Source organism: Colius striatus, chromosome 4 (assembly GCF_028858725.1).
Source record: "Colius striatus isolate bColStr4 chromosome 4, bColStr4.1.hap1, whole genome shotgun sequence".
Taxonomy (NCBI): domain Eukaryota; kingdom Metazoa; phylum Chordata; class Aves; order Coliiformes; family Coliidae; genus Colius; species Colius striatus.
Genome location: NC_084762.1, coordinates 63343458 through 63369694, shown reverse-complemented (window position 1 = coordinate 63369694; position 26237 = coordinate 63343458). Strand labels below are relative to the sequence as shown.

Here is a 26237-nt window from a genome sequence, read left to right as displayed (position 1 = left end):
ATAACTGAACAGATGAATGTGTCTACAGATTGTGGGTTTCCTCAGTAATTCTTGGAAGAATAACAGTCTTAGGTGAATAATAACAGTTTATGAATGGAATTCCCTTGTAAGATCAAATATTGTTTTTACAGGATTGGGTTTGTAAGCTGATGTCTCAGCTTGTGCTAAAATCTGTTATACCATTTCATGTTCACCTCATAACTGGAATACAATTACAGGCATAACTAGAATGCGATTTTTTGTTAACATGAAAAAATTCTATGCAAAAAGAACAAGAAGATAGTTTTGTCTGATTTCATATAATAACTGTCTTCTTGTAAAGCTCTTATTTATCACTAAAAGGTTTTACTCTATATCCAGTTGAGTGAAGGGCAAAGCTACTACTGGTTCAGTCTATGCCTGGGTCAGGTTCTGAATTCCCCCAGATAGCCTTTTTGCATTATAAAAATCTACAGCAGTACTGCTTTGCAAACTTTCTTGCTTGTTCAGGTAAGGTGTGTTTTCAGCATTGTTTGCTGTAATAGCAGCTTAACTGTTTGAGGACTATAATTCATTATGTATCAGAAAAGCAAGCTAGTTAATTAGCCTTGATTTCGTAACTGTTATTAGTTTACATTTAAGTAAAAAGACAAAGAACTTTAAATGTTTCAACAATTATTGTATGGATACATATAGACAACAGCTTTATAAACATTTATCAAAAGTTATTTTCCCTTTCTCAGACCAAAACCAACTTTTGCTTAGCACCTCAAAACCACCAAGTCTCTGACAGTTAGGTTCAGAATGAGGAGAACAAATTCCCAACACTCACACAAAACTTCAGTGTCAACAAAATCTTACCCCTTGCTTTTGGGCAGCAGAGTAGTGCTGGAAAAGTCTAATTAGTCATTGCTGTGGGAGTACTTCAGAGAGCATATTTTTGCTATTTGTTACTTGTTCCCTATACTGATTTCATTAATTGCAGCCTGATTATAATCACCTTTCTTACTGGATGCCTGAGGTTTAGGAAAGTGTCTAGTATTCAGCTACAAAGAGATGTAAATATGTATGCTGCAAAGAGGTGGATGATTCTTGGTTGCAGCTCCATCACTGTTGGCACTGTTTATTTGAGATGTAGCTTTCACCTGTCTGGTTCTGGTTGCAGGGCATGTGGCAGAATACTTCTGCATTGATAAACGACAGTCAAGCCTTGATGTTAAGAGAGATGATGGCATTAGTGCTTATACTGTATATAAATACTAGATCATTTTGGTGAGGACTAACAATGTGCATCTCCTTGTCTCTGAGATGTAGTCATAAAAATGTGTAATTCATTGTTTTCTTAAAGTTTCATTCCTATCACAATTTCTCTTGACAACTTCAGACAATAGTTAGCAATCCATCCCTACCGTTCTATGATTATATGATTAGAAGAAGATAACGTCAAATATTCAAAGCAAACATTAAAATGTGTTATCTGAGGATTATAGGGTTTATTTGCAGCAATGGAAAGTGCACATATTTTTTAAAGAGTGTTTCCTAATGATTTCTGGCCTCTAAAGTCAGGAATCCAGATTATATAAGTCTGAAAAAAAAACCCAAAAACATTGTTGAGGGAAATTTTTATTCTTTTCACCTGTATTCTACTTTCTGAGCAATCTAACATCATGTTCTCATAAGATTCTGCACTGTGATGAGAGCTAGAAATGCCCTTTTAAAAAATTACATCTACAATGCTCACCTAATCATTAAGATACAAAAGCCAGATCTTCAAGCAAACAAAAATATCCTCATTAAATAATAGGGGATTTGTCAACTTTACATTCATCTCTTTTTGTAATGCCTGAGTGAGTTTCATGGTGATTGACTGTGAATGATGAGCAGCCCTGCTGCTGAAGGGATTGGTATTTTTCCTTATTCTATAACTTGTTCCTCATAACTTCTTGCTTGTTCCATGCTTTTCTATACGTTGTTAACTTCACATCTGTTTTTATCACCTGTTCAGCTTTTGCTGCTATTGTACTCTTATTTCTCCCTGCTTTTGTGCTTCAGCTTTCTTGGAATAAAATAATACTTTTCTTTCTCAGTTTGCACAGTCATGGTATGAACTGCTCCATTTTTATTTAAGGGCAATTTGAATGTTGCAAATTTCAGGGGAGTGTATGAAACTAGTGTATGAATATGATTTGTCTTTCTAGAGGAGAAGTAAAATAAGAAAAACATTTGCATTTTCTTTTGGAATTTTTTTTTGACATATAGAGTTATATAAAATTATCAGTACCTTTAATTGACATTGGACATTAGAGATTCTAACACCTAAAAAGATCTTTCTGTTTTGAGTCAGATGTCAACTGATAAAGTTTTAGAATCTGGAAAAAAGTTGTAGCTCTTCTTCAGTATATTGGAGCAGAGGAAAATATGTCTCAGTATTGGCACAAGAATAATGTGGCCTTTACATACATTTCCATTCTTTGTGAAAGCATTTATATTCAGAGACTTTAGTGGAGTTTTCTTTTAAATTATAAACTATTTTAATGTGGTTTAGTGTATTTTAGAGATTGAGAAAAACAAAGCCTGGTTTCACTTAACCCTTCATTTGTGACCTGTAGGCTTAAGTAAGCCTTGTACCCGAAGTGAACTTTCCTGTTTTTCAACTTCTTGTTTCTCCACAAAACAAAGAAATCAAGTGGATAGAATTTAGAAATGACATACAGACAATGTTTTGGCTGCAATACCAGTATTCAAAACAAGAGGCCTACTTAAGCAGTTTGGTATTTCTTTTCTTAGCTAAACTGTACCTCCCTCAGAGATTTGTACCTAATTTTGACCATACCTGCAAAGACACTGCAACTGAACCTGCAAATCCCAGCCAACAAAAAGAGATTGTTAGCTTTCCTCCTCATTGTGTAACACCTCAAAATAATTAGTTGGCAATTAGTGGCTTAAAATTTCAAAAAAGGGCTCAATATGGGATAAATCTTTTTAAAACCATATTCTAGCTTTGTTTTTTTCAAAAGTTTTCAACCCTCACTGTAATGCCTGACATCAGAATTTGATCTACTGCGGTGCCTTTTTACTAGAGCAGTTACAAAACTGTGACTACACAGATATTTAAAACCCTAATGTAGGTATGGCTTTGGCTTCTGTTAAATGTGTAGGTATCCAGAGCTGCAGCTTAACTCATTTTTACACTAAGTGGAGCTTTCTGTAGAAAAAGATTGTGTTAAATCAAGAAATTAAGGTTTCTTTGAAAAGGAACCTGTTTTGTTTCTTCTCTTAGCTTTTATGGCATTTAATCTGACATTTTCAGTAGGTGACAATGATTTTCTTATTTGTTTTTCTCCTAATTAAATTAACCTAATAAAGGGCACTATTTTAGCATTACTTTAGAGAAATCCCCATTCTGTTTTGTCTGTCATTTAAAAATACCTTGGAGTGAAATGATTCACAGAAAGCTTGACAAAAAGCATTTGAGTTTTTTAACTCAGAAGTGGAATAAAAAAGTTTGATAAAAATATTTCATTTAAGTCATGTGTGCATTGAAACATTAAAATACATATTTACAGTCATTTGTTTAAAAATAACTGCATGAGTTCCTAACTAACAACGTGCTCTGCCTTCTTATTTGTTCTGCTTTTCAAAATTATGTTCCTAATTATGGATGGAAGCTCAGAATGGGATTATTACTACACAGTTACGTTAGCAGTTGATAATCATGATGTAGCTAGTGATCTTCAGTTGCATCTTGGACTCTTAGTCCATCTAACACCTTTTAATGCCTAGAGCAGGGGCTTCTGTGGGATGGCTTCTGTTAGTGCTCAGGCACAACAGAAGTCCTTGTCTGATTATAAAAGAAAAAAAAAAAAACAAAACAAAACAGTGATGAGCTATGAAGGATGGTGGGCTGGTGACCGAGCACAGAGATAGGAATGTTAGAGGGAAAATGTCAGGCCTAGATGGAGAGAAGGTATCACCTGCTTTCCACCCCACGTGCCCACAAAGATAAAATAAAGGAAGATATAGGTCTACAAATCAAACAATATTAAAACAGAGAGACAGAATACTTTTGTTCATATTTTAGAGTCTTTCCATTTGAATCAAGAAGGGAAATACTCTTGTTTTTTTGGTGCCAGCTTCAATAAAAGGTTTATTTTTATGGGTACATCAAGTCCATCATTTATAAGGTCTATATTTTTTGATACCAGAAAATACTTACTGTTCAAGAAATAGATGTTTTATCTGTTCTATATAGCTTTTTTTTCCTAAATACTTCTTTCCAAAATTCTTTTTCTGGTTAGTTTTACTTGGATTTTGCCATTTCCAGAAGAAAAATGGGCTGCCAAATCACTATTCTCTTCCAACTCTTTGTACTGACACATTTGGCTGTTTAACCAGTAGTTACAGAAAAATATTTGAAAGTTCAGAGATCATGTTGAAACACCTATTAATTTGATTGAGGGGTGGAAAGAGAAGCTAGTGACTGCATCTCTTGGTTTTTAACTATGGGTTGTCATCAGGTTTAGAATATTAATTTATTTTAAATAAAATACAGGTTGTCACTTCTGTAGTTCTATTTAAAATATAATTCCTAACAAACTAACATCGTTAATAGAGGGTGTCATGAGATATTATAACATGTTCTTTCAAACTAATGCTTCTGTATGCTTGGATATACTTGGCATTATAAATGAGAAACTCTATATCAAATGTGTATATTAGGCTTTCTTCTCAATTTTTCAGATTGAAAATACATAAACCACTGAAAATATCAAAACAAGACAAACATCTGTAATGTATTTGGAAACCACAATACCAAACATGCTTTTTGAGTTTATTAGCTCAGTAAGGAATAAGCTGTTATGGTAATTTCTGTAGAGAAGTGTGTTGTGCATTAATAACAAACAATAGATTTGTTCATTCTGCATGGGTGGGCCAAACTGAGGGCATAATTAAAACACGGCTTTGTGGAGAATCAAGGAGTGGTTTTAAATATAATTGCCATTTGTAAATTAAGCATTAATGGTGATTTGCTTTAAAGTCGCTAGGTATTCCGGGGACAAAACCCTTTCACTTGTGATTAGTGAGAATTTATTTTGAGTAACAATAGCATTATTGTGGAGCAGATTGATCCTTAAAGTTGTAAACTGTTGTAAAATCTGAAGAAGTTTAAGGTGAATTGGATTTCTTCTTTCTGCACGGAAGGCAGAGAACCCATGCAGGGATGCACCACAGAGGTCCTGCTGCTGAATCACAGTATCAGTCAGGTTAAAGTAATATTTTTGAGTATTACTGGTAAGTGTTATAGTGTGAGATTGGAGACTTACTGAAGAAGCAGACATTGCATTTATTATATCAATTAATCTCTCTTGAAAAGTGGTTCCTCCAGTTTGTATTGTTATGTATGTTAGGCGTGATATTTACAGTGTACTTACTTAATTTCTTCTTTAAGGATCCACCCACTTCCGTGTCTCTTGGTCTCCGAATGGAAGAGATGATTTTCAACTTGGCAGACACGCATCTATTCTTTAATGATTTAGAAGTAAGTGTTCATTCTTTTAAAATACAACAAGATGATATAATATTTGTCCCTTTTTGTCTGTAATTGATGCTTTGACAATTATTTTTGGTTTCACATTTTTAATATGGAAACCTTTAGAAAATATCTATAAAATTTAGTCCTTAGGGTATATAATAATATTTATACTAAATATCTGCACTAGCATTTAGAGGTTACAATAGTATAAATGGTAGAGTTTTGTCCTCACAGGTCTTGGTGTTTATGACTACAGTTGACAAGTTTTAGAAGGGGATACACCAAAAGCATTTATAAACGTTAGAATTCAATAGTCTGCACGGGCCATTAAATATTAAACTTCAGCTTCTATAAACAGTTAGTGGGTGGGTACAGATTTCTCAGTTATGTCTCACTGCAGGCAAGTATTACCTTAACCCCAAGGGAAATCATTAATGTTGTATCTGCTGTCTGTCTCAGTCACCAGTTACTGGGGCTACTCTGCCTTTCCCGGTGGCAGCTACGGTTTGTTAGGTGCCGGGGTTTCTCTGCCACTCATGCCTCTCCCCTGTGGCATGTGGAGAGGAGCTGGTGTCAGTCAGCATGCCAAGGGCTTTTTCAGCCTACGCAGGCTATGGTTTGGCGATGCTTGTGAGATTGTTCTAAAACTCTCCGAACTGCTGAAAGAGACTGTCACCATAATGACTGTCTGTTTCATCTTAAAAGGGAAAAAAACAATTTCTGATCATATTTTAGTAGCACAAAACCCAAGAAAACAGTCAGATTTCTTTCCCATCATAATGAAGACAGCTGTTTATTTAAAATCCAACTGTTAAGCAAGCTTGTGGTGGGGCTGCCAACACACATTAATCATCAAGTTGTTGTTTTGCTAGATTTTAGAATCGTGTGTTATTCCAGACAGGCAAAAGAATCTGAAAGATGCAAATGCAACTTTTGCTGATCAAAGTTAATTGGCAGCAATTGGCCTTTAAATATTTCCTGATGTTTCCCTTTTCAAAATCAAGCAAAATACACCTTGTTTAATAGATGAGCCAAAATCATTTGAAAAATGCCAGTGTATGATAGACCTCAAATGTGGTTTGTCCAACATCTGTCCTATATTTTGATTTCTTTTCATCTAAAAAGAAACCACTCACAGATGATTTGGCATCTTAGAGTGTAATGAAATTATTTAAATGTGCTTTATTTTTTTTCTTCCATTCCTTAGTGGAGTATTTACTTTTATACTTAAAGAAATAATCTATTTTATTGTAAATTTTTAAGTAGTGTTTTTTTTCATTAAAGTAGCTTTATGTAAAGATGCAATTGTTTTGGATATAAGAAACATCATTAGTGAGTTACAAGTATAGGAGTGTTTTTTTGTGTTTGTATAAAAGTATAACAATGCTAGTTATTTTCCAAATCTGTTTCTGATTTCTAGTTATATTTCCTTTTATCCAGAGCAGAAAGAGAAAGTACTACTGTGTCTTACCAGCATATTCAACAAATTTTAATGTGTTTTCTTTCACTGTGCATAACCATGAACTTAACAGAGTTGTAGCTACTTTTTCATACATGTTTGTCAGAGTCACTGGCTTTAGTGGATGGTCATCAACTGCGTATTTGAAATAGTAGATTATCCTCTGCTACTTGGCATGTTACAGGTTTAAATGGCAGTTTATTCACTGAAGAACTTCAAAGCTCTCTATGAATAAAATGCTGATCCAAATGGTTCACAGAAGCAGAGAAACTCACCAGATGAGCTTTGGTTCTTTGTATTTCCACCATAACAAGCCAGTTTATCTTGTATCTCCAAACTCAAGTGTAATAGTCTGTTTTTCTACCCGAGTCTGTCTTTGTACACAGAGGCACTTAGGAACCAGCAGCTGTATTCATATCCTTGTACATAAGGTCTAAGTCTTTATTTCTAAGTCTTTATTTCTGAGGAACATGAGCTCCAATCTGAAAGATCATGCCCTTTTCAAGGGACTGAAGAGCATACTCAGTGTGCAAAGGAGCTGTGCTTGTGGATTGCCATAGAGAAGTTTTCAGAGAAGTATATAGGGAGGGGGAATTAAGAGAGTCTTTACTTTGTGGGAAGCAGTGTGTAAGGACTGGACCTGGTCACAGAGTGAAATTGCAAGTTTTTTGAAACGTGTTGCAGACACGTGGTGGTTTTGAAGGAACGTGTCCTCCTGGAGCTGATGTTTGTCGTTCTTGTGAGCGTCACAAGACGCTGTTATTAGCAGGGCCTGCCTGGTTCCCAAGGCCTGTGACCTCAGGGCAGATTCCCTTCATTCATCTCAGAAACTGAAAGTCCTTGCTTGGTGACTTGGAAGTTCAGACTGCCCTACAGCTTGACATGCTTCCATGAAAACTGCAGGCAATTTGGCTTGGCTGTTCCTCAGGCTTAAAGCATCTGTTCTTTCTGATGGACTGAGACTGGAAGATCTAGTGGTGACCTTGCTCAAGCCTGAGCTTTCAAATTCATGTGCGCAAGTGTCTGGGCTGATAAGAATCAAGAAGTTTGTAGGCAACATTACTAGCAAGCTCCAGAGTTGAGGCTTCCTTGCCTAGAAATAGTGTGGAGACAGGCAAAGCTGGATTTGGAACATGTCAAAGCCACAGTGTAGACATATCTTTGAGTCTAGGCATGATCCAAAGTGGGAATCTGAAAGCTGATGCTCTCTGGTTCACCCAGGCTTAGAGAGAACACTTCCCAGCATATAGAGAGGTTGGGATAATTGGCAGGCAATCATCTATTATAACTTTGGCCTATGATGCACATTTTTTCAGATACCACAAGCTAATGTTTTTTAATAAAAATCTTTTTTCATCTGACACGTACCAGAAAGCTCTAATGAAAACAATTCTCTCATCATCCAAGTTGGTGAGAAAGTGTTTTGTCTTCCTGTAAACTGCTGAAGACTGATTTAACATTTTGAACACAAAGTTGCAGTAGTTGCAGTAGTGATCTCCAAAGCACTGCTGGATTTGTGTACGACCTAAGTGGCTTTTCAAAGCTCAACTGAGAGATTTATTTAACATTACTAGATTTAAATTCTAAACTTCAGCAGACATTTTTAACCTGTATAAAGTGAACTAATGCCAATCTGTATCAGTTGCAAACTAATTTACCCATCCTAATTTAGTAGGGGATACAGGCAGGTAAATGAATCATCTGATTTTGCATACTTTGCTCTTTATGCAATAATAGTAACAGTGGTATTTGTAATTGGCATTTTTCAAACTCAGTGGAAAAAATCAGCTATATCTCACTTTCTAGCTCTGAAGTTAGTGTTTTGTTTATGAATGAGATGCATTTAGACTTACAATTAGTTACTGCATCCTTGGTTTGTACCTGTTCTTAGTTTTTTGCTTTGAGAAAAAGTAAAAGTTATTGTTTATATCTTTGCAGAGATTTATTTGGAATAACTCCAAATTGATATAATTGCAAATAATTTCACTTCTCAAAGAAACATAATTTATACATCATGTTAAAGTAGCATAATTTTTTTTGATGTTCTGAAAGGAAAATATTAACTTTTACTAATGTAGTATTTGATCTAAGTACCATCATAAACAATGCTTTCTTGCCTTAATAGTAATTTCCTAATTAAATTACAGAAGAATACCATAGCAAACAATAGAAAATAGTGTAGTTTTTTTAAAAAATTAGATTCTAAAATCTACATTTGGTCCTCAAAATAGGAAGTTTAGATTTTCTGCATTGAGAACTTTTATTTAAATATCTCATGCTCTCTTCTATAGTAGCATTTTAATTGCATGCAGAAAGGAATAACTACATTGATGTAGTGTTCTCAGGAGAACCAGAGTTATTTCATCAGAAAAGAATGTGTGATTATGTTGTGATAGGGATAATAAGATATAATATTTTAATGGTATATATGGAGTAATTACACGTATTAGGTATTTTAGGATGTATGCGCCAGTGTTTTAGGGAAATTAGCAACTTGATGATAGGACTGAAATGTGACATCTACCTGACTGCATCTTTAGAGATTGTATATTTTTGCATATTGATACTGACTTTCTTTGGCATATAGGTGCATATTGTAACTAGATATGTTAAAGGAGTAATTGCTGGTAAGGAATGATTATGAATATCATATTTTTAAAAGTTAATTCAGTGCTTTGCAAACTCATTTCTAAAATAGTACCATCTCCTTAAGTCTGTTCCTTTAGAGATATTTACTCAAGCTAAAAATGTTGCTTACAAAAACGTGTATTTTTAACCTTACTTAACACTTTTCTATGAATGAAGTACTCTTTTATTGGTCTGTGTTAACTTCTATTGAAGTAATGAAAATGAGATTAATTTGTAGTGTTATGATTATTATTTTTTCTTTTAGGCTTTTTATTTCTCTTTGTTCATTTCAGGTTTTTCTGTGTGAGAGTTCAAAAAAAGATTATATATGTTATGATACTATAAAAAATTTTATCTTGACATCTCTGAGAAATGCAATAATGCATAAGGGCCTGGTAATGATGACTAGCATTCATTGCTCAGCTGCCACTGAAGGATATATAATGCATACTCATAGTTTCACTATTTACGTTTGTGGAGTTTTTATATGCAAAGTCAAGGTACTTGTTTGGTAGTCATTTATAATGAATGACTGTATGATGTGAGTTTTTCAGCTGCATTAGTTTATGTATTTCTCTTAATAAAGATGAGAGGATACTGTCAGGTATTACTGTAAAGCAGTAAATTTGCTTCTTTGGGAAAAAAAAAGTTTTAACAATTAGAGATGTTGACCTTGATTTACATCCCCTCAGATTCTTAATTAAAATCCACATGGATAAATATTAATGTGTTTCTAATGAAAATTCAGAGCATAGTCTCATCTGTCAAAAAGAGCTGCACAACTGATTTATTATAAGTATGATATTGCTTCAGACTCATGAACCTTTAAGATGTTGCATCAGTGTTTTCCTACTCACAGACCCCTCTGGAAAGCTGCCTGCTTTAGAGTTGCATGTGAAGTCCATAAGATGCAGCCCTGTCTGTAACCACAGCTGGTTGGAGCTGCAGCCTGTATAGACAGGGGCCAGAGTGCTCATTTCCCACCTCCAGCTACCAGGCAGCACCTTTGGTCCTCTGTCTCACCCACTTGCTGTGATCAGGGTCAGTCGGTCCTTCCACACCGAGGAGTGGCACAAGAGCAGTTGTCTGTGTTGCTGTAACTCTGCTCCCCTTTCACTCTGAAAGTTAGATCAATACAGAAACATTTTGCAAATCTTACATGTTACACATATGGGAACATACCTGGCTCTCATGAAACATCGAGATATAGACTTAAATAGATACATCTTTTCACAGTTTAAAGAATAAGAAGCATTTGTATCCGTACACTCTCACTCCCTGTGTTTGCCTTGTAAACCTCCTCCCTCCACCCATATGGCAACAAATTCTTCCAGGACTCCTACAAGTCTGTAACTGCTAGCTTGGATTTACTCAGATCTAAAAGTTGATATGGAGAAATTAACTGTTGGGTATTTTTTATGAAAACTGCTTTTTATGGCTTGTTTCCTGCATTATTTAACATGTGGATGTTCTCCTTGTTTGTAGCTCCCAGTCATTGGTCTATCGGTATTTACCAACATTTCCTCATATTCCTTTGCAAGCTCAAGGAGGCAGGTTTTCTACTTGAAATGTGGCTGGGATGTCTCACACCCAGCAGTATGCAGAGCCATTCTGTTCCCTAAAGAAGTATAAAGGACTTCGGAGGCTCATGTTGCCATGCAGATTCTCATGGCACTAAAGCTAATGGTGAAACCTTCTGTACTTAACACCAGGCACTAAAGGAATTGCTCCAAGAGGAGGTGCTCCAGGGAGATCACAGTGAGAGCTCAGGCCTCACTAAGAGAGTGAACAACTGAAACCCAGCACAGCAACTGTGAAGCCTGACCACAGAGCAAAACTTCCTCAACATGAGTCCCTCTTTGGCCTTTGCCTTCAGTTCTTATAGGTGAAGCTAGGCTGCCTCCCTGCTGCTGGAAGCAAATGCACCATATAAATCACTTCTGTGCCTCAAGGAGACCTTTTCTTCATGACAGGGACATATATTCTTCTTTTCATCAGCTTGAGAATTTTCTCCTTTGTAGGTCTCCGTAGCACTGCAGGAGACTAAGTGACTTTCCTCCCAGGTCCTTCAGTGAGTGTGCATGCAGCTACGTCCCTAGCGTACCACACAGTGCCCTGTAGGAATGCCTTTGAAGCAATACAGCCGTATGCACTGTTTCTTTAATCTGAAGGGGAAAGGGAAACTATTTCCCCTCAGACCTTGATACTTTAATATGCCACAGACTCTGACTGGTAACTTTTAATGCAGTAGCACTCTGTAGCATGATTTGGGATCATGGGCATTATGATAATACACATTAGTGAATAATAACATTCAGCAGACTTATTGTGTGCAGGTTACTGTGTATCTCAAAGAACCATGCCTGCTGTAAAGTGCTCTTCTTTATGAAAGCATTTTAGCACATCTGCTTCTAGAGTCAAGTAATCTAACAAGTAAACTGCTTGGATGCAAGCCAGCCCTTAAGTGCAGGCTTTAAACAAGCTCCAGAGCAAGCAGGGAGAGCAGCTTGGCTGTGATTAGTGGTATGGAAGTGCATCATTTATGCTCTCACACCTTATGGAAATATGGTAGAGATAGCTTTGGGCAGGCATGATAGGCATGATACTGCCTAGAATTAACTTTAACTAAGTTGTATGGACATCCACAGTCAGTGGTGGGAGTTGAGAGAGCTGCAGAGACATAGCCAGGCACACCAAGAAAGTGGAAGAGGATTGTGAAAACAGGATTACCAGTAAGAAAAGCTTACTCAAATTCTATGAATAGAAAAAAATCAGATTAAGATCATTTTGTGACTGAGATCATGCTCCAAGCTCTGGACATTTACAGGGTAAGCTTTTGGCAGCTTTATAACTAATCAGTTGTCTGGTGCATATATTTTACATACATATTTGTGTAGAATTGAGTGATATGAGGTCTGTTTTTGTGGTTACGACTACTTTGTAATTCCTAATCACTGTCCCTCAGTCTCCTCTTCTACAGATAGGGATGACGATGGTGATAAGGATGGAGATGATAATTCTATAGTAAAGTGCTCAAGAGGGAAAAGACAGATGAGTCTGGCAATTGTAGTATTTGTCATTATGTACAGTTGTAGTTGGCTTTCTGACCATGCTTCATCTTGGTCGCTTGGATGTCTCACTCCTCAGGAACATCCTGATTCTCTCTGTTGGCACAATTAGAGAATTGTGTATTCAAGCAACTTGTGGGAAAAAAAAAAAAAAAGGACAAAACCCCATTGCAATAGTCATCCAAGAAAAGCTTCCAGTTTTCCACTGTATTTGTTATTTGTTCTCTATTGAGTTGGATTTTTTTTTAATTAATTTTGTAAGTTGAAATTGTTTCAGTTCAAGTAAAGTTAAGTCTTTCAAGTAAAGTCTGTTTTGCAAAAAAAGACTCCAACGTTTAGAGCAGAAAGGTATCAGTCATCACTAATCATTGCAATGTTTCAGATGTCGACGTTTGTGAACTAGTGACCAGTATGAACTCCATGTACTCTATTGTTTGGTACCAGGGCTTCTGTTTGGGATGTCTAGATTTTGCTGAAGTAAAATTGAGCTAAAGAATAAGCAGTCATGTTTTGTGAGTAAATGTATTGACATGCAAATCACCCAGTGTAGTAAGGAGCATTTCATAGAATCATATAAAAGTTTAGGTTGGAAGGAACCTTTAAAGATCATCTAGTCTAACCCTCATGTCACAGGTAGGGACACCTTCCACTAGACCAGGTTGCTCAAAGCTTCATCCAACCTGGACTTGAACACTTCCAATGAAGGGGCATCCATAGCCTCTTTGAATAAAAGCTTGTTCCAGTGTCTCACCACTCTCATCACAGAGAATTTTTTCCTTGTATCTAATCTAAATGTACCATCTTTCTGTTTAAAACTTCTACTGCTTACCTCTTGTCCTATCGCTACAGACTTTGGTAAAAAATCTGTCTTATAATCTCCCTTTATATACTGAAAAGCTACAATAACATTTCCCCAGAGTCTTCTCCAGGCTGAATAAGATCAACTCTCTTGGCCTGTTTTCATAGGAGAGGTACTCCAGCACTCTGATCATTTTTGTGGCCTCCTCTAGACCATGCACTTACTTGTGCTGGAGAGTCCAGAGCTGGATGCAGCGCTGTAGGTCGAGTCTCACCAGTGTAGAGCAGAGAAGCAGATTCAGCTCCTTCAATGTGCTAGTCATTGGCTTTCTGGGCTCAGAAAGCAGAGCACATTGCTGACTCATGTCCAACTTTTTATCCACCACTATCCCCAAGTCCTTTTCTGCAGTGCCTCTCAATTCAACAGCCACCTTTTACTGATACAGGTGATTGTCTCAACCCAGGTGTAGGACTTTGCACTTGGCTTTGTTGAACTTCATGAGGTTCACATTGACCTACTCCTCAAGTTCCTCTGAATGGCATCCCATTTATCAGTGGCATACGTGCTAGTGAAAAAGGGTTTACGATAGACAGCAAGTTAAATTTAGTGGTTATAAACCCATCTCCAAGATGGTACCCTAAAGTAATTTCTATCTGATAACAAAACAGATTTTGTTTACATATTCTCCCAAATTGCACATTCAAATATGTTGTTTCCAGTGACAAAACTCAAGTTCTTGTCCACTTCTCAGGAAATAAAATCCCAAATGCTGACATAGAATCATAGAATCATAGAATGGTACGGGTTAGTACCTGTCAATTACAACTAGGTTCTGCAGAGCCTGAAATAACCTATTTAAGGATTGGCTAGTACAGGAGATAGTGTATTGAAGGGCAGCAGTAAGGTACCTGAAGGTCACTGTAATATACGTTTCAAAGCAGCGTATGAGCAGCATCTGTTACTGGAATCACAGATCTGCCCCAAGTATGGCAGCTTTAATTGCAAAAGAAACCTTAGTGTTGTGCTGCAGTGCCAGGCTCTGAAGAATAACTTAAAAATTACTATAAAACTAAGAATGTGAGACAATGCTTTGAAAATTCTTTTATAAGCAATAATAAAACAATACAGTTATTCTAAAAACCTGTCTATGACTTGATAAAAATGAAGAGATGCAAAACTCACTGTAAGAAATAAAACAGACTAAGAAGTTTGCAGTCTATTTTCATGCTTTTGCTGTCAGTCCATTATCAGATATTAAAACACTGGCTTACATTATATTACTGACACATATAAACACCTGCTCTTAACGAATTTTTACTTTTGAGGAGTTGCAAAGTCCCCAGTACATGTCACAGAGGTCTTCTGTCAATGCAGACTGTGCTCTAAGTTCCAATGGGATATACTGCTTGATATTTCAGTTAGAACCAAAACTAGGTAATAATGTGATTGATTTTGAAGGCTTTAGTGTCAGAATTGTCAATTCAAATTTGCATGAGCTCTTTTTATTATTTAAATTATCCTAGAAGTCTGAAATAATAGAACAGTGATGCCAAATCAATTATTAAATAGTTGATACTGATAGTGAAAGCAGTTAATATTGCTACTAATTAATGTATTGCTTTCCATTTATTCTTGTGTAAAGAGACCTCTCTTTGGCTTTTAATATTTCACATAACTGATGTGAACAAAATGTTTTTCACCTTTTCTTTAAATATTATGAATACCTTTAAACAATGGCCTCTCTACCACTGTGATGCCAATACTGTAGTTAGGACTTATTCATAACACCCTCGTAAGTTTCCTAAGTAGCTTATTATTAGTTTATAACTTTAAAATCTAAAAACCTTCACAAATTCAAATAACATTCCTGAGCAGTAGATTCTGTGTTTTGGGATCTGATTAAGCTGACAGATGTGTAAATTCTCATACAGCCAGTCAAGTCCCTAGTGCAGCTGCAAGTGCTGAAGAGTGCAAGTTATTCCAGCTAAGATCAACATTAATTTACACTTAAATATCTTTCCCATCCCACCCTTTCTGTTCATGTAATGCAGTTATTTTGTACTGATTCTACCACTTTGAGTCACTGCATTCTTCCAATGCAAAACCCAGAAGATCAACTGAAGAGATTATGGTAGTCATTTTTAAAAAAAATTTCTCATTGATTTGGGTACCATCTTAAATTACAAAACTCAGATTTGCATCATCCAGGTTGGTGTTTCAAGTGGATTAGTCTCTGAAAATTATGTACCTTTTATTGTAGGAGAACTAGGTGAAACTGTCACCCTTACATGCTAGTTCGAAGGATGAAAGCACATGAGCCAGTTCTCACATAAGTAAAATGATTTGCAATCGCAACGTAAATTTCTTAGCAATTTACATGGCAGGTAGTTTTTATTAACCTCTTCAGTCCAGGTTTAATTTTAGCATGAGTTTAAATGTTATTTGCAAGTTGTCTGGTATCTTGAGAGCCATCATGCAGTTTGTGCTGGTGTGATTATGTGTGAGTGCTATGATTGTAGTTTAAATTTTAAGAAAATACTGTACACATATATTTTAAACAAATCTGTTTGTGCTGTTTGGAGTTTTTGTCAGGAATTATATTTAAATGTTGCTACAGTGAGGAAAATTAAGAAATGTCTTTCATTCATTTTGTTTTAAAAGCATAAAAGGAGTGCTTGAAGTTGGTTCCCAAAATGTTTAAGTTTCATAGTCTCGAGAGAATTCTACTGTTTCAGTGCAGTTACAATAAGGCTCCTATCTGAATTTCATCCAGTTCAATGGTCTAATGAAACAGTAAAGAAAGGAGGAAGGGGTTATTCCCCTTACTCATTGCAGTATCACATTTGTTTTTCTGTATTTTAAAGTAAAATTTGTCTGCTGTTAATTGCATTTTTAAAATTTGTCTTTAGATATGGTCAAGAAGGTGGGTGATTCTGCAGTGGACTAAAGAGATCTTAATGTGAGCTGTTAAGAGTGTGAGGATTTAATGACAATTTTAAAAAACGTAAATCAGAAGTTTAGCAAAAGAAACAATGAAGTATTGAAGGAATGGAGTATTTGTTTGGTTTTTTTTTTCCTCTCTAAATCCCTTCCAATCGAAATATGTCAGTCGCGGTGCTTTCTGAATGTTATCTGCAGTACTCTGTCCATCAGGACTTGATGGCTCTTATATTTTCACTGACAGCTGAGTATAGACTGCTAACATGAGTACTGAGCTCATCTGAAATACTATTTCCACAAGAAAGATCAGCTATATCTAATCAAATGATCCTTTCTGAACTGTAGAAAATAACTTCCATCGGTTGAGGCATCTCTTTTTCTTCTGCATATTTCTGTAACTTGCATTGTGAATGTGAAGTATGGATGCACAGGGGAATAACTCCTTTCCTAACCTTGGTGGGCAAGGGGAAGAGCCAATTGTAGTTACAACTCAAGAAATTTTCTAAGATTTTTTTTCTGACTGAAAAGTTTAAAAATACAAGTCAAATATTTACATTCATTTATTGGAACTAAATATATATTTTTTTCTAGATGTGTGTTTTCAAGTTGAAAACTCCTATTAGAGCCTTGTTCAAATGAATAAAGTATAAATCAAGCCATAGTTACCTACAAATAAGGATTGACAAACAGATCAAAAAAGACAGTGCAGCAACTTTTTTTGTTCCATCACTTTAATAAATTCAGACAGAAATTTGAATACAAGCAACCTCTGACTCCAAAACTGTCGAGAGGACTGACTAACAAAACTAATGTCTCTTCCTGAATCTAATCAACACTAGTTTGGTGTTTAACAAAGCAAATATAATGACTAACAGAAGTATCTTCCATAAAAAAAAATCATGAAGCAAACAGGCTTCTTTTCCTAAATGTCCCATTGTATTGTAAATTCATGCACCTTTCCTTACTGTAGGAAGGTAGAAAAAAATAAGAGAAGGAAAAAAGTTTCATATGACTTCAAATTTTTAGTTTATAATCAAAACCACACGCAAGCATCTATGTTAATGTATTGTGTCATGTATTTGGAAAGAGTCTACAATTTTAATTACAACATTGCATATTTAAAAAAAAAGTCTGAATACTACTCAATTGAGTACTGTAAAAAATAATTTAAAAACTTGGGTTTAGTAAATCAGTAGTATGGTAATACAGCTTTTATGTATAAACTCCATGTGGTGATACAAAGGGTTAAGCTATGTGATTTCAGGATAAAAGGTTTCCTGAGTTGACTATTATTCCTATGGTCTGCCAACAACTTTGCAATAAATGGAATGATTTTTATGGGAATGTGGTTATTCACAGCAAGACTACAGTTGGTGTCAGTATGAAAAATTCTTCTTTAGTAGATTCTCTCAGCAGGGATAACAGATCTGAAAGAAAGGCAAAAAGTAGTTACAGAGAACTCTGGCTGGTATTGGTGACAAATTATGTTTACAAAATGATGGGATAACCCATTGAAGAAGGAAAAAGCAGAACAACACTAAATCAGAGCCTTGCTCCTAAAAGTACTGCTGTTCCAAAACAAGTTACTTGTGATTGTATCATTTAACAACTCTCATTTCTCTTGCCTATTAAGCAAGCGAGACTTCTAGACTTTCAGTTGCAAGCATGTGAAATAATTCTTTAGAAATTAGTAAAATTCCTGCAAAGTTATACCATTGTCTTTGAGATAATATAAAATGTTGGTATGTATGAATTAAAAGAATTCTGGAGAAAGGAAAAACATTTTGTGCTTTGACTAGATTTTTTTTTTTATAGTTCTTACTTATACTATTTTTAATTTTTATTATTTCTTAGCATCACTTGTATATTTTTTAACTTGTTTTTTAATAATGTTATTGGGTGGAAAGTGTAATGGAGAAGGCAATAAGATATTAATGAACTTAGGTAGTGTTAACTGTTACTGCATTTAGACTTTGTTTGTGATATGCTTGCAGAATGCTTAAAAGATTAAAGCATTAAGTCTACAGCACCATCATTAGAGCTGTATCTTCTATTTGTTATGAGGAGCAAAGATACATACAATTTAATAGATGTCCCCAAACCATACAACGGCTTTATGGTTTTGTCTGTTCAGTCATTCATAAAGTTGTTGGAGGATGGGGGATGTGGGAGTTGTTGCTATTTTGATTGAGATTTTTTTTTATTTTAAAGCAATAAGTAGCAGCTGTTTAGGAGGTAAACATGAATGCTTTGAGTGCTTCCTGCTCTTTGTTTTGCTCATGCACAATTATCCAAGTTCTATTTAAAACATTTAATTTGTGAATTTGTCTCTGAGCATTGTAAGACCTCGGTGCAGCATTATGGTATGAATTTCCTTTGTTATACTGAGATCACCAACAATGTACCAGCAAGAAAATCGACCAATGTTGGGGGGGAAAAAAGATTATCCAGGGCAGACCAACAGTGTTGTTGATAGATGGAGGTTAACCTTTCTAGAAGTAAACAGGTGGGTTTATTGACCCCAAATATTGACTAAGGTGACACCAAAGAAAATGCGTTTCTTAAAAACATTACCTTTCACATTTTCTCAAACCAGAAAAACAGAACATGCATCCTTGAATATTCTAAATGTCTTAATTAGAAATATTTTAAAACAATCTATGGAAGAAGTATTTTTTTGTTCTAAAACAGTTTTTGAAAGAGTATGATACTTAAAGATGCAGCTGAAAGCAGATTCAGCTCTTGATGTGTGTTGAGTGGGTTTTTATGTTTCAGTGTGATCATTCATGTTGATCATGTGAACATTTATTGCTAGTAATACAAAAATTGAGAATTTAGTAGTCCAGCTTATCATAAAGTGATGGGTTTTGCCACATGATCTTCATTGGTGTCAGGAGGTTGGGATATCCCTTTTTTCTATTGTAGCGAGCAACGGGACAAGGGGTAATGGGATGAAGCTGGAACACAAAAAGTTCCACTTAAATATAAGAAAAAACTATTTCACTGCGAGGGTGAGGGAGCCCTGGCACAGGCTGCCCAGAGGGGTTGTGGAGTCTCCTTCCTTGGAGGTCTTCAAGACCCACCTGGACATGTTCCTATGCGATCTGATCTAGGTGAACCTGCTTATGCAGGAGGGTTGGACTAGATGATCTCTAAAGGTCCCTTCCAACCCCTACCATTCTATGATTCTATGATTTAGCATTGAACAATGGACAGAAATTCATGTTCAGACCACTAGATCTGGTTTTACAGCTGTAAGAAATAGCTGTTTTGCTTGAGACACCTATCTGATTTTGTCAGTCTGATTTAGCTGTGGTTGGAGGATAGATCCTGGAAAATCTTGGACCTTTAGCCTTTTTGCTTCCTAATTGATTAGCTGAATGTTGAATAAGATACAGCTGTAGCCACTTATTACAAAAAAAAAAAATAAAACAAACCATAGAAAGGAGTCGAACATGCTGAAAATAGATTTCTGGGCCAAGTAAAAAAAAAAAAATACAGGCAAGGCTATTGAATAAGTCTTATTCCTAGTAAGGTACAAGAAATGGTTGCAGGGAAATGAAAGCTTCAGATAGGGCTGTCTGAATTATCTCCCTCCCACCCCCAAATACCATAAGGGTGGCAGCTGAACTAATCCCTGGCCATCCAGGGCTCTACAGAAAAATATCTATTAAAAAATGCCTTTTCTCATTTGGCTGAAATAAGAGTGCACCTCTTCCTGATGTTTGTCATGTCTGTAACAGGAGCCTCTTGACCAGACTGTGGCTAGGTATACTTTATGAGGAGCCTGAGATTCAGCTTCTGATAGTTCACCTTCAGCAATAGAGAGTTCTGGGAAATTCCAAAAGCTTCAGTAGAGCTCTTATTTTACAGCACTATTTGTAGATGCAAACCTAAGTTTGAAGGTACTTTATGTCCTATAAAAAGTAGGAGAGCTTACTTTCTAATGAAGCCATCGATGATTGTGGACTCTGTCCCAACAGGCATCCCATCAATTATCTTAGCACATTCAGATTGAGAAACAAAGATCATCTATTTGCATTTAATTTTACACTGTAGCAGTCCAAGAGCTACTCAGTTTTACTGTAGGAAGGAAGGAAAGAAATGAAAGGAAGTGCAAATCATGGTAGGGAATTTTTCCTGATATATATGTATATGAGGGAATGAATGGAAATTGTTCCTCATCTATATGATACTATGACCATGGACAACTTGTCGAAAGCTCATGAAGTTCCATTTCATGAATGTGAGACTAAGTTACACCACACATGTGTCCTTAGGTAAATGAATAGAAATGCAAAACAAAGTCTTTATTCATAGGCAGAGCTGCAGCTTTGCAGGTCTGCACAAAACCCAGCTGAAAGCTTTGACCCATCTGAAATGTGGGATGCCTGGCTGTTGTGGAATGTACTGCTGTGCCTCATGAGTGCTAGAGCTACGAAGAATAACAAATACCTCCTTAGTTTGAGAAGGTCATTCCTATAGGCTTATGCAACTTACTAACCACCTATCTTCTTTCATGTGGCCAGTTATAAGTACCTTCATGCTAGATGCCACTGAAAGTAGACCCTATATGATTTCCTTTCTAAAGAAAATCAGATGTTTCTCTTTGCAAACAGAGAGCTGAGCTGAAATCCATGGGAGCCTACTAAGCTCTTAGCATCACTTTATCACTTTACTTATCTTCTTGTTGGTTTCTCTAAATGTAAGGCTGGCACAAAACCTCTTGTCCATCCAGCTGACTTTCTCTGAGCTCTGGTGAAACAGATAATTGTCTTCTGCTCAGCTCACTCCCTATTTCTGCTTCTGAGCAGCATGATGGAGGTCAACATCTGCCCACAACGTTGAGGGGGAAGGAAAATGAAGGAGAAAAAATGCTAAGTGCTGTGCAAAGGGCTTCAGGCTGACCATAGAAGCAAAAATTTTAGCTGTGTGTACTGGCAAGGTTAGCAGAGAGAATCTTTGTCCTGTTAGCAGATAATTAGAAGGATGAGAGGCTCACTAGCCCAAAGCATTGTAGCTTTCATTCAAACACATGCATTTAGGAGATGATCAACAGAACCACGGCACCACAAATTTAAATGAATTTTTTGTGTAGGACTGAAAAGAATACCTCACATCTTTTTGGGAAAATTCCCACGTGAAGTACAAGAGCACTCTCATTTCCTGATATATGAGACATTGTTTTCAGGTTTTTATGGAAAAATGATTCTTTTTATAAGTTCAATTTTTAAATTTAAAAAATGAAAACATATTTTAATGACTTTTAGTATATAATAAATTTCAAGTTAATATATTTGGGAATAATTCATGACATGCTGACCAGATTTGTGACTTTTGTTACTTCTTTAAATACATTAAGATTTTATTTACAGTGGATTTTATTAGTCATAGATTTTTTTTTCTTTTTACAAAAGTATATATCCGCAGGTAACACAAATCATGTCGTAAAGAAAGTATTTAGAATGTGAAATACTGAACTTTTTTAAAATGTGAATTTGACATTTTGAACTTAGCACTGTCCTTTGCAGGAGTAATACAGATGCTTTAAACAGATAAACTTGAGTAATATTTAGCCATTTCTATCTATGGGTAAAATTCTTTCCCTGACAATCTCCTCTTCCCTTCTCTTTTTCTGAAAAATATACAGAAAAAGAATAATAAGTTGTCAAGAGTCACAGCAAGAATTGATTCTTATAGAAGCACTCCAAAACACTTGCTGAATCAGATCATGCATTACAGAAATAGAGTAGTTTTATATTTTACCTTGTCTGAACAACTGGAATGTAATGAGCATATTTGGGACGATAGGGAACATCTGGAACTCAAACAACAAATCTACATCCTAAAGCAATCAAAAAAAGTTCTGGTTTTGGAGGAGTGCACTTAACTGAGATTGCCCTGAGTTCTGTTGACCAAGTGCTAGAGGTATGATTTACCTTTTGGTCTTCTTTCTCAATAGATTTCAATGTATTGAGTACTATACATCAAGAGACTATTAGTTCTTGAAACTTGACACTTATGAGGTAAAGAGAACTAGCAAAATAGTTTTCTTTTGCTTTGGGAATGTAGCCATAATGTTACAGTTGCTATAAAGATACTAGTCTAGGTCATGTTTTATTTCAAATTGTATCTTTCCAGTTACAAGATGCAACTAAAATGAAAGTTGAACCTTGATTTTAGTGTAGCTACTTCAGTAAACACAAGTTTCAGAGTAAGAACTGCATTTATTTTGGAACAAGCACTATTTACTTTAAGAATATAATATTTAATCCAAATGCACTTGTTTGTATGAGCAAGCAAAATAAGATTGTGCGTTTTTGAAGGGTTATGTCTTCAGTGTGGGTGAGCACTTTTAAGTCATTGTCTAGGAAAATGAGCTTGTTAAAAAATTTTCATTCTTATTCATTAGTGTTTATAATAGCTAATAGTTTAAACAGCTAATAGCCTTAATTTTTGTTTCTTTGTTTTGCTGTGCTATTTCAACAGTGAAAGGTGGGGGCTGGGATTTTGTTGTGATTTTTTTTCCTTTTTTTTTTTTTTTTTACACTGTAAACTTCACTTTATAGTCTTAAGTTTAAAATGGGAATGTTTTGAAAGCCTTCATAGCCTGTTTTAATTCTTTGACTGTTCATCCACAAATTGTCAGATAGAATGAAGTGGATTTCAAGAACTCTCTTTGTTCTTCATATCCTGTGCCTGACCCACAGGTAATCTGCACCTTTTTTCCTCAGCGACGAATAATTGTGGTGGGAAAGAAGACAAAATGTTAGGGTCACAAAGTGCAGGCTAGACAGAGATGACAGGTCCTGCCGATTGAGTGCCAGTGTTGAGAACCTGCAAACCATAGTCTCTGCTTTTTCACATGGATTTGCACTGTATGTTAACAGGCACTCTGCGATGATGGGTTAGGAAGTTCAGCACTTCAGCCTCGACTTGAAAGGAAGCACAGAGGATTTTGTATCTTTAGCAAGCACAGCAAAGGAGTATTTGGCATAGGCTATACACATATATATGGGATATAGGTGTGTTGTTCTATGTAATATCAATTTTCTAACCTGTGTGCACACTAGCTATTTCACTATCCTTCTTGTCAAGCAAAAACCATAGATTTACTTGTCAAGTTTAGTGACTACTGTTAAATAATGTTGGGATCCTTGCATGTTATTTTTCTAATATTAGAGATTGATTGAAGAAATCCACATTTTGTTTCACAGGAAGATAATCACAGCTTTAAGTAAAAAAGTGTAGAAACCAACAGTTTTATAAAGAAAAAAAGGTCATTTACAAAGTAGCTTTGGAAAATGCAAGTGTTGCTTGCAAAAACATTCCTTGACAATCTGAAAGCCTGTGTTTCCTGAAGAAGTACATAATGATAGCTTATGTAAGTGATGAGTATTTGTGGAGCAGACAATAGTCGGAAAGAGTATATAACTTAAAAGGTATATATCTTATTTCTGTAACAGACATAAACAGAGATACTACTGTCATAAAAAGCTACATAAAAAGCAGCCGTGGACACTAGAGGATTTTTTTTTTCTTAAGGTTTTTTCAGATACATCACATTTATAAAGGATTGCAGCTTTAACTTGTTTTGCCAGATCTGTTCTCACATGTACATGACCAAATTTCTCTGCTGTTCAGTAGGGAAAATGAAGCAGTGGATATAATTGCGTAATGACAGATATGAGAGGAATAGAGAATCTCAGCAATCATTTCCTGTGAGTTGGCCAGTTTCCAAGCTGTCTCAATGGGCACACTGATGTAAAGGCAAAATGAAAATAGCTTGTTCTGAAGGCTGGTTGTTGCAGGGTGGGGGGTTGCCTCTCTCATTTGACTTTGCAGACTAAAGATATTGAAACAATTAGTTGATGATGTGGTGTTAGTTTTCTCACGCAAATTAAGAAGATTAACTAAATGTGGAAATATCTTTTAGCTATAATAAACACATTCACGACTGTAGGACTTCAGCATCCTCTGAGTTTATATACATAATATTATTCACATTATTCCTTTTCATAACATGCAAAGTTGTCCAGACCTGTCTTACACTCACCATTTATTCAAAGATGGTAGAATTTTTAGATATATTTTTGTTAGTTTTGTAACACAGAAATGCAAAGGATCAGGATGCTAGCCATTACGTCATTCCACTTGGCATGTAGTATTGGCACAGATAAGAAGAACTCTTGTAACAGCCTTAATCTCTCTTTTATTATTGTTATTAATTTTCCTACAGTAAATTGAGTAGTGAGGCATGTTTTACATAATTATGGCAGAAGGGTATAACTTGACGGGTGGTAGTGAAGGAGCAAAGTAATATAAATATTTGCAGAACATTTCTGCCATAACTTAATGCTTTGCATATGAGTCTTTATAAAGATCCTAAGTTAGTTTAAAGGAATTATTCCAGAAGACTACGTAGGTCCAGGCATTTTAAAAGCTGTGAATGATGACTGTGGAGCATCTCTGGGAGTTTTTGGCTCATCATACAAAAAAAAAAAAAAAAAAAGAGAGAAAGAGGAAAAGTTAGCAGGAAGGAGTTAGCAAATGCTTTGGGAATGGAGGAGGGAGAAGACACAAGATTTCCATGTATAAGCCTTAGGCTAGACTCATCTAGTCATTCATTTTCAATTGCTGGTTTTCTTTGGCTTGCTGCATTTCACTGGAGACATATTTTCACTTAGCAAATGATTGCAGCAGTTTTACAGAGCTCCTGCAAGCACGTATCTGCAGCTGCTTCAAGCCCCAAAGCAGAGATGATGGAAGGGAATGTAGAAACAAGTCTCAGTTACTCCGCACAACGTTTGTTGGTTTAATTAAGCTGCTGCAGATTTGTTTCAAGCTAAACTACTAGTTGAGGCACTGAAAGATCCAAGGGACACAAACACGGATCCATGCAAATGAGCTGTGCAAGAGAACACCAAAGAACAGGGTGGATGGTAATTTCTTAAATTATTATAGGTAGATTTGCTGAGTTACACATGCTGACCCTCTCATTTTCCCTTAGGCTAATTGCTAAGTCCACAGAGAATCGCCAGGATCACCATTAGCATCACATCTTTGAACATGCTTTGAGCATGTTACTAATGTTTTGTATCACCCGTCTCCTTCATCTGAACTTGCACTTCAAAAATACACAGGAAACGTCTCCTTTCTCTCCCTTGACAGTAGCTTTTGCTAGAGAATCCTTTCTACAGGCTTTTAAAGTCTTCCTGCATTTCACAAGTTACTGTCTCTCTTGCCACCATTCCTGAAATGACGAAGCTTGCTCTTTCCATTTGCAGAAGATGAAATTTCTCTCTGCCTCAAATTCTTTCTTAAAATGTAATTCTCTGTGAAGTCTTTTGAACAAACTTCCCCAGCTTCCAGATGACACTTAGTTGACATAGGTCTGAGGGTGCTGCCTTGGGCAGCTGCCAAGAGCACCAGTCCCACTCCCACCATCCATCCCCCTTCTCCCACTTTTTCCCATAATGGCTGCTGAGCTAGTGTGCTGATTGCACAGAAAACTTACCAAGAAAAAACAACCATTCCAGGTTTCTGGCCAACTTTGCCCTACTATTGCTGGGCACAGCTGCAAGGGATCTGCAGCAGAGATCTGAATCACAGCAGCATCGCTTCCCCACATCCTTTGCTAATACCTGCTCTATCCCGTGTCTGCCCCTCATACACAAGACACGCAACACCATGAATAAGGTCCTTTAAAGCTTTTATATGTTTTAGTAACCCAAATCTCATTTTCAAATGTTAATTAAGCACTGTGGCAAGGATTTCATTAAAATTAGTGCAGTTTAGAAGACCTATGTGAGAACAGGGTTTAAATGCCTA

General features: G+C 36.0%; 1 protein-coding gene across 6 annotated transcripts in view; it reads left to right on the top strand.

The window, feature by feature from the left end:
- EYA1 (EYA transcriptional coactivator and phosphatase 1) overlaps positions 1 to 26237 on the top strand; it is an 81161-nt gene that overhangs the window by 39037 nt on the left and 15887 nt on the right. For 5 of the 6 annotated variants that reach the window (XM_061994744.1, XM_061994748.1, XM_061994747.1 and 2 more), the window contains one exon: positions 5429 to 5518. The exons of the other annotated variant lie outside the window; for it this stretch is intronic. In XM_061994744.1, coding sequence (XP_061850728.1) covers positions 5429 to 5518 — 90 coding nt within the window. The remainder of the gene's footprint in view (positions 1 to 5428; positions 5519 to 26237) is intronic. 6 annotated transcript variants of the gene reach the window in all.